The sequence below is a fragment of the Perca flavescens genome, chromosome 16, assembly GCF_004354835.1.
Source record: "Perca flavescens isolate YP-PL-M2 chromosome 16, PFLA_1.0, whole genome shotgun sequence".
NCBI classification, from domain to species: domain Eukaryota; kingdom Metazoa; phylum Chordata; class Actinopteri; order Perciformes; family Percidae; genus Perca; species Perca flavescens.
In genome coordinates this window covers 22,525,305-22,534,669 of record NC_041346.1, presented here as the reverse complement: position 1 = coordinate 22,534,669, position 9,365 = coordinate 22,525,305, and the positions used below count along the sequence as shown (strand labels likewise).

The following is a 9,365-nucleotide window of genomic DNA, read 5'->3' as shown; positions in this document are numbered from 1 at the left end:
AGATTCAAGTTAGTCCTTCATTTGTATATAACCTGCTCTATTTTCTGTTAGCAAAGACATTTCACCAAGTTACACTTTCATTATTATGTACAGTACAAATCCAAAATGGAATACATTGTCATAGCTTGACTGTTGGCAACACTTTTACAGCCTTATAAGTAAATCTCTTACTGTAAACACATTCATCAAGCAGCTACAATGATTCGGATGTCTTGTGTAAGTTCGGATCCCAGATGGAGCAATATTGATTGATCAATGTTTTTCATTAGACACTGGCACTTCTGTTCAGTCGACTTATCTGAGAAAGACAAAGTGCTAGCAAAGTGAGCACCTGTATTAGAAAGCGGTAATATATTTTAATACATTTGGGCTTACTAGACTCTTCAATTATTTACAGTGAGTCCAGTCAAACCAGACTCCACAGTCCGCTCAACAATCAGAATAAAACAAAGATAGCTGCTTGTATAGGTAACTTGTATGATGTGCCAGCTTTTCCCAGAATTATATTAACCGAGTTCATCAAAGTCGTTCATTTATTGATGTCTTATTCTCTGTGTAAAATTGTGTTGTCCTCTTCTGTTTAAGTAGAGAGAGTTTGATTCTGTATGTCCAGTGCTGCTTGTGCTTTCTGAACAGCAACCTCCAGCACCGTGTGGTCACTGAGCAGCTGTTGGAGAGCAGCTGGGTCCATCTCCAGTAGCATACCTGCACAAATAGAACCCAAATATCATTAGTTATAAAAATATATATATTTTACATTTTAAATTATAAACTTCCAAAGATATTACATCTAGGAAGATTGATATTTACAGGGAATGCTACCACAGAGTATCAGGGCACCTGTAATATCATTTGCATGAAGTGGATCCAGCTCTTCCACCAGTGAGAAGATCTTCTCTCCCAGCCTCTCTGTGTCGTCGGCGTCCGATAAGTCACTAATGTCCATCTCCTCCATGTTCTGTCTGAAGAGAGGCAGCAGGGACATTATCTCAAACAAGGGGTTTAACTGTAATTTATCAACGAACACTGGTTCTGTTTTAATCTTTTATTTTGTAGATTTAAATTGCAAATTAACAGTACTAAGTCACATACTCCTTAAGTGTCTTTAGGGCGAAGTTCACCTGCTCTTCCAGCAGAGTTGGATCTGAAAGAAGGTTTAAAACTGCCTCTTTGTGCTGCTCCAAAAGCATTCCTGTTAAAAAAAAAAAAAACAGCAAATTATATTTTTATGCATTACAGTCTAGTAGCTCATACATTTATTTGCATATAAATGATAATAAGACATCAGTCAACAGCCATGCTTAGCAGCTCTATGGGACTCTACTTAGGCACAGCAATGGTTTGAGCAGCATTAAATGCTGTAGCATTCATTGGCAACATGCTCACAATGACAATGCTAACATGCCAATGTTGCTTCACGTCCAAGGGGTATTTTAATGCATTGTTTTAGGTGTTTATTAAGTCACAGGACTCGTTACTTTTTACCTGTAATTTTCTGTGAGTGGCCAGTGTTGTAAACAGTCACCAGCTCAAACAGCTGCTCCCCCAGAGAGTCAGAGGACACAGACACATCATCCTCGTCCTTACATGTTACCTTGCTGCAAAGAGGTGCAGGGACATGACAATGCACACTTTGAAAGGTTTTTGACATTCACATAAGAATCTAACATACACATAAATCAAGCAAACACATATATTAACTTTACCATTGACCTAAACTTGGTGGTAATTAGGTGATGTTTCCTCTATCTCTGTTACATTAAATGTGCCCTAAGCCTTCTAAATACTACCTCACTCTTCTGCTTATGACTAATGAGAGCCAACATACTCGTCTAAGACCAGACTGTTCATGATGATGGAGGTAGTAGGAGATCAGGTCTGGCAACCCCCTTGCCATTGCTGTACCTGGGCTCCTGCGCCAGCTGCAGGGCTCGGAGGGCTTTCTCCACGGCTGCGTTCAGCGTGGCCTTGTCCTGCAGCATCTGACTCAGAACAGGACCTGGCAGCTCCAGAAGCATCCCTGGAACACACAGGTAGGCGTGGGAACTTTGGCCTTATGTTGTATTTTCAAAGTTACTATCATACAAAGACTTTTATAATGTCACAAAACAAACAACGTGCCATGCAGGTCACCTCACCTGTGAGTTTCCCAGCATTCTCTGCGTGTTTGGGGTAAATCAGAGTGTACAGTTTCTCACCAAGTGTCTCCAGATCTTCTGCTTGATCCATGTTTGACTTTTCACATTAAGACACTGCTTGCCGGTGCCATGTTACACCACACTTTGTTATTATTAGAAGTATAGTTTACAGAAGACTTTGACCTCTGCCAACTTGTTGGTTCACAGGTTAATCCAATCACATTAACATGAAGACAACATCGACTAAATACTTTGAAAAATCATGCGTCAAAGAAAATGCAGATTTTAACTAAAATATTTGTCTTATTTAGACACTCATGCTATAAGCTAAAATATGACTCCCGTTTTTAGGGTTAAAGTAGCTGATATTTGGAAATTAAATTTTTGACGGCTCTCTATAAACACGAGTCGCGCATTAATGACGTTAGGCTTTCACAGAGAGCGGCGAGGACGTGTTCCTCCGCTGGGCTTGTGGATAACTAGTACTCAATAAAATTACTTGCAAAATATCATATATCATCATTATACAAATACCTACACTGCTGTAATGATAATTATAATTATAATTATGTGTATGTTCTAATTGTGTAAAAATGTGGGATCGATGGTGAAGGTTTTATTTTAAAAAATAATTTAAAAAAGTCTGTAGGTGCGCAATGATCTGTGACAGAGGCTCCGTAAAGCGGTTTCCGGTCTCTCAGGTCCTCTTCCTCCGCTAAAAGGTAACGTGGTCGCCTCGTAGCTAATAGCCGCTCACTTAAATATGTTTATTGTGTCTCCTTACTTGTATTCAGTAACAGAAAGTTCGATATTTTCTGTGTTGTGATTGTTGTACACCCTTTGTGGTAGGAAATGTCCCTGTATAGTGTAGGAATGGAGAGATACATTTGTGAACACGTCGCTCATGTTAGGCCTCGTCGTGCTCCATCTGTCCCTTGCGCTGGGCTATGGAGCTAACCTGTTTCAGTGTAACAACAGCGCTGTGTTTTCTTGATACGAGTCCAAACGTAAAATGCACTCTGTAGTTTGTATAACACTTGAAAACTGGCTAATAATTTGACCACGTAACTGGTGTCCAATTTAAAAATCGTGAAACGAAGACGTGAACACGTTTAACTGACGTTAGTTTCTGAGAAAATGGTAGGAGACATAAATGAGCCCTGTCGGTTGGATGTAGTGGCGGTGTACGTTTAACCGCTGTTTGAAGTTGTCTTCAGCTGGCCACGTTAGTTATTTCGGTAACACTCCGTATGTTCCGTTTTGTCCAGGTTCATCATGTCGTCCCATTTGCAGTGGATGGTCATCAGGAACTGCTCCAGCTTCCTCATCAAGAGGAACGGACAGACCTACAGCACTGTGAGTAACGTTACACTGATTGACAGACCTGTGTCCCAACTTAGCATATTAGTTCTAACCAGGGTTTTGAGTATGTGGTGTGATCATGCAGACAAAGTGACACAATGTGGTGTTCTCAAAAAGTGAATACTAAAAGCCATTATATATATATCATATATTAAAAATGGCAAAACAATAGCGCAATACACAAAGGTAGTGAAAGAGGTGCTGAAGATTTTGTAAAACATAAATATTAAATATGTGGGGGAAACTTTTTGAACTTTAATTGGCAGTGGCATTCCAAAGTCACAATTTAATTGATCAGTGTTGGCACTCATATTTCATAATTTCCTACTTTGATGTCTTGCATACTAACGAGCAAACATACATCCCACATACCTAAGCAATGCTTATTTACTACTGTAAAACTGCCAGTACACTGTATGTGCTCAGAATAGATCATGTAGTTAATATGATGGGGCTGGTCTTGATGTTGAAGTAAATACCTAATCAGTAATCAGTCGTTGAAGTTACTAACTCGAGCCTCGCAGGGTTAACTGAATTAAATCATTTTACGTGACAGGAGCCCAACAACCTGAAGTCCAGGAACTCTTTCCGCTTCAATGGTTTGGTGCACAAGAAGACTGTAGGTGTGCAGCCAGCGGCCGATGGCAAGGGAGTCGTCGTCGTGCTGAAGAAGCGTGCAGGTAAACATTTGACTTGGTTTCCATCTTCGGGCACTTCCTGTGTCGGTAAAACAAGTGATTTATTGGGTGTGATAAAGCTGGCTTTACCTGATGTTCATAAGAGGTCATTTAATCATTTAAATGAAAACTGTCTGAATGTACATTCTACAACCTGACAGCTGTTCTTATTTATAGTAAATTTGACCTATAATTAAACATCTGTGGCATTTTTAAGGGACAGCAGCTACTTTTTTTTTTTGGGACTTACTGATGCTTCCTTGAATCAAGTGCGCTTTCTTCCAATTAATTCAAATAGTTGCTCATGCTCTTCCTGGAATCAGCTAACGTGCACTGAACTGTAAGGACAAGCAACTGAGCACTGCACTTTGAGAAAGATGTTGAGAGGGTTTACATAACCTCAGACTTTTTACAGTCTTAGGTTATTTAATTTGTTATTTAGTTTGTTGTATCGTTACAGCTAATGTAACATTGAAACGTCCATTTTGTTTTCTTGTTCCACAGGCCAGCACAAACCTGCAAGCTCTTACGAGAAGATTACCATCAACAAGAACTCTCGCGCCACCCTCAACAGTGTCAGGCACATCATTAGCAAGAGCAAGTACAGGAAGGACCTGCGCATGGTGAGCTACATTTGTGATTTTTGGAAAGCAAAATCCCAAATATATTGCCACACTGGGTTGCATGGGGGTCCATTTTTATTTGTAGTTTGTATTTCACTGCTTTCACAAACACAATTTGAGTTTTTAATTTGTTTCAACAGGCTGCCCTGCGTCGTGCCAGTGCCATTCTGAAAAGCCAGAAGCCGGTTGTGGTCAAGAAGAAGCGCACCAGGGCTGCCAAGACAGCATAAACTGATACACATGATAAATAAATAAAAGCTTCTTGTTTGGAGAAAAAAAGAATCCGATTACATCCGTGGTTTCTAATGTGCATGGTTTTGCAGGAATCTGAAGTCATTTGGTATGGAGATGAATCAAGTTATTCCAGTATTTAGAGTGTCAAACACTTGACAAAAGTTGTAGTATAGCATGTCGAAAAGTCATAACAGGTCATAGTGTATGTCAAAAGCCATATTCAGTGTTTTGCTCATGTACACTTTGACGTGGCCTGGGATCGAGCCATCAACCTTCGAGCTAGACCTCTGAGCCACAAGTAGATTATTTAATATTTATTACTTCATATATTACATTATATAAGTGGTATAGTATGTCAAAAGTCATTGTACAAAATGTCAAAAGTAACTAAGTTATTAATGTCATAGTATGTCAAGTCATAAAAACGTAATTAGTATGTCTGTACTGTCATCAAAAGTCAGTATGTTGAAAAAAATTCAGTTTAGTATGTTGATAAAAGTTGAAAAAAAATCATAGTATACTATGTCAAAGTAGTAATAAAATATGTCAAAGGTCATAGTATGTCATGAAGTCAGGATAGTATGTCAAAGACCTAATTAGTAGGTCCATAAAATAATCAAAAAAACTATTTTTAAAGTCATTAAAAAATCAGTATAGTATGTTGAAAAAAAAAGTCAGAAAAAATGTAATTACTGTGTCCATAATATCAAAAAATCATAGTATAGTATGTCGGAATAATTTCGTAGAAGAAATTTAAAAAATCAGTATAGTATGTTGAAAAAGGGACACTTAGTTTAATAATAATTTTAATGATTTCTACTCTATTGATCCCTATTGAAACTAGACTGTATACTCTGTTGGTATTACACACTACACACAGGCCTGAAACACACACACAAGCCCAGGTCCTATACATGCACTAATGGAGAGATGTCAGAGTGAGTGGGCTGTGACTGCTGAATAGGCACCCTGAGCGGTTGAAGTTGGAGTTTTACTGAACTTTTGTTGTGCCATCTGCTGAATGATTTCAGCAGCACCAGAGCAACCTGTTAGGTTCTTAACGTTAAGTTGAAATCTACTGAATTATTCAGGGCATATAACTGCAACGTATTGTACTGTCCTCTTGACCTCACTGATCTGATTTCCCTGTGATGATGTGCATGCTGTAGCTTACTACACGTGACAGAAATGAGCTACATCTAATCAAATACCAGGAAAGTGTCTGTCTGCATCCATTGTGTGTGCACCCAGCTGACACATTGTTTACTTCTTTACCCATATAGTTGAACTGTTTTGACCTACATTCCTGAAGAACTGAACACATGTTTGTTTACACAGCATATGTTTGAAACTTCATTTTCATCAGAAGTAGATTATACTAAAGCAAACAGGGCCTCTGTTGCTTTGGTCACAGTGATTAAGTGATGTGGAAACATTGGATAGATTTTAAAGCAGCCCGCTGGCAGCTTTCCACCCCGTGGCTTTGGAAAGAAAAAAACAAGCTGTTGTCACCTCCCCTTGAGTTTAAGCAGATAACATATTCTGGAAGTGAAGGGCATCTCTTTCACAAGGGACTGGGACCTACCTATGACAGGGATGGCTTGGCATCTGTGAAGATGTGATAGAGGCTGTGGTCGCCATGAGGGGACTAAGGCGAGTTCTTTTCTTCATGCCCTTGGCTCTGTTGGTCCTGCAAAGTCGGAGCTTTGAATTACAGGATACAATTCATTCACTGATAGAGGAGAATATCCACCTCCATGACCAGCTGGAAAACCTCACCCAAGCCCTCAGGGAATTCAAACGAATGCTCTGGCATCACTCAAATGGTACAGAGTCCTTTACCTTCTATATACAGTATAAAGTTCTTGCTTAGTTATTTAATAGACACATAATTATAGTGTAAAGTTATTTAGGGGTGCAACATAGAGCCCAATTAGAAACTGTGATGTTCAACAGTATTCAAAGTAATATTGAGAGGATTTATCAAGTTTTCACCATATTCACTGAATAGAAAACTCTTAAACTAATACAAATATGACGATATTTATTTTATTTTATTTTAAATCTTTATTTTTTTTCAAACTCTTATTTTTACTCATATTGTAATTATTATTATGCATTGCACACTAGTGCATATATTGCTTGTGTATATGCAAATAAAACCTTTAAATTGAATCTTAATCTCAAGACACAGGATGTAATCTATAGGTCCTCTACTGCATTGTGGGACCACTACTGAAATGCATATTGTTTTTTTGTTTTTTTTTTTAAACGTATTGTGTTTTTAATGTTTGGTCCCCAAGGTCAAAACAACCCCCTGCTCTTTCCCCTGACTCTCATTTCCTGTTTGTGTCCTGTCTGTTTAATCTTAATCCTTTCCATGCTGTCTTCATTCATTCAGGTTCTTATGTAGCTTATTTTTATATATATGTGTTTTGTGATTAATGCAGACCCAGATCACCATGAACACCATGAACATCACAATGAGGATGCCCAGCATCTGTGGGACGAATTTTCGGAACACGGTGTGTAACACGACATGCTGGTCTACTTCAGCTGACTTAAAACATTTAAAAACTTCCAGCAAATTATGGCCTACTGCAAAGTTGTGGCAGAGCCCATAGCATTATTTATTACACGGCCGTGTAGGCTGCAGGGAGGCCTACGGGTCACGTAGCCTGAGCGCCAGAGGGATAATGAAATGTTAACTCTGAAATGTTTAGCAGCACAGTATGTTGCATACAAATGATAGGTTAAAGGGACTAAATCATTCCTGCTTGAGATGATGTAACACCATGTTTTCTTTCCTGGCAGGCATCAGTGCACAAACCCATCTCCTGTTGGAGCATGCCTTTTGTGGACCTGACCTGCATGGCTCAGCTGCTCCCCTCAATGAAGAAACACCCCTCCTGCTGCTGACGTTACCCTGCCTCACCCTGCTGCTACTGATGACATATTTCTAGGCTACATTAGCCTGGTGCCCACTGAGGAGCTACACAGAACTTTAACTGTTCTCCGTGTCGCTCCATTTTTCATACAAAGTGAAGCTATTATCTTGTGGACATTGGGGATAAGTGCAAACTATGCCGTAATAATAATAGAATAATGAGTTGTGACATAGTTGCAGAGATTAGCTCAAGCCCCACCTTTTTCTCTTCAGAGTGATTATTGAGTGGAAAGGGTTGCATGAGTTGACCTACCAATCTATGTTAGACCAATCACCTCTCGGGAATTTACTGAACTGGAATGGAGCCTGTTGATGCTGTGGTGTGTCATGACAGAGAAAGCTGAATTGTAGCAGGATAAACCTGGCGACTTGTGTAATTACTTCCACTGTGGCAATTTTTTTTCGTCTTATCAGTTAGTTGTGTTGTTAGTTGTTTCAGGAACCGCATTTTTGTTTTCATGATAATAGAATAACTACATAAGATATTCAACTTTTGGCTACTCGATGTACCCAAAAATTTAATTCAGTCCAAATTTCAAGATGTTAACAAACACAGTCATGACTTTTACCTTTATTTTTCATGTAATTAAGACTATTTATTTGAACTGTTTAGCTATAAACACTGAGAAACATCGAGTAGATTGGAATTCTTGAGAAATAATCATGGGTATAGACCTTTTTTCACAGCAGACATTTCAACTTGTCAAAAGCACAGGTGGAACTAATAGGTGGCTTTGTTCCAGCAATTAACATTTACACCCGTGTTTGACCAGTCAAAATGTCTGCTTTGAAAAAGGTCCACAGTGTCTGTAAACACCAGGTTTCATCGGAGCTCATCTGTGAATGCAATGAATGGTTACTAATGGGATGACCTCAGCAGCCCAGTGTGTTTAACTTATGATTACTAACCGATCAACAGAATGAAAAATGCAGACTAAGCTGTAAACACAACCCTGACAATTACCACCTTATAAAAGTTATGGGGAACGTCTAGGCAAAAAGTTGTATTTAAACTGACCCTAACACACCCTAACATTAGCATTCATTTGGAGTTGCGATTCAGGCCACCCTACAAATACCAATTGACCAATAATCAATTATTGTTTAGCTTTGTTGAGGGAAATATCTGGCTCTCTGGCTGCTAATTTCTCCACTGTTCACCAGCTAGTTTCTAAGTTGGTCTTTGTCTGGTGCTGAGCACGTAGCATACAGTGGATTTATCAGAGCTTCTTTTTTTGCAGAAAACTCAGCTAGAAACAAGGTTGACGAGAGCAGTTTGTGGGTTGGAAAACCCACACAATACATTTAAAATGGCTAAAATGCTCAGTGGAGCTCCATGGAAATGCAGAGCCACAGTAGTTGACAATTATCTGTGGGTTCGTTA

The 9,365-nt window shown here is 39.1% G+C and overlaps 2 protein-coding genes across 2 annotated transcripts; one reads left to right on the top strand and one right to left on the bottom strand.

Annotated features, from left to right (window-relative positions):
* Nucleotides 1-9: 9 nt before the first annotated feature.
* LOC114571596 (uncharacterized) lies at nucleotides 10-2,587 on the bottom strand. The gene is made up of 6 exons (XM_028602645.1): nucleotides 2,139-2,587; nucleotides 1,906-2,020; nucleotides 1,486-1,598; nucleotides 1,093-1,192; nucleotides 841-962; nucleotides 10-705 (listed from the first exon to the last, which is right to left on the bottom strand). Exons 1-6 carry the CDS (start codon nucleotides 2,227-2,229, stop codon nucleotides 581-583), a joined length of 666 nt encoding a protein of 221 aa, XP_028458446.1. The 5' UTR covers nucleotides 2,230-2,587; the 3' UTR covers nucleotides 10-580.
* A 193-nt stretch (nucleotides 2,588-2,780) lies between these two features.
* On the top strand, nucleotides 2,781-5,082 carry rpl28 (ribosomal protein L28). Its single transcript, XM_028602646.1, has 5 exons — nucleotides 2,781-2,860; nucleotides 3,407-3,494; nucleotides 4,057-4,180; nucleotides 4,682-4,800; nucleotides 4,941-5,082. The coding sequence occupies exons 2-5, from the start codon at nucleotides 3,414-3,416 to the stop codon at nucleotides 5,028-5,030; spliced, it is 414 nt and encodes a 137-aa protein (XP_028458447.1). The 5' UTR covers nucleotides 2,781-2,860; nucleotides 3,407-3,413; the 3' UTR covers nucleotides 5,031-5,082.
* The last annotated feature ends 4,283 nt before the right edge of the window (nucleotides 5,083-9,365 follow it).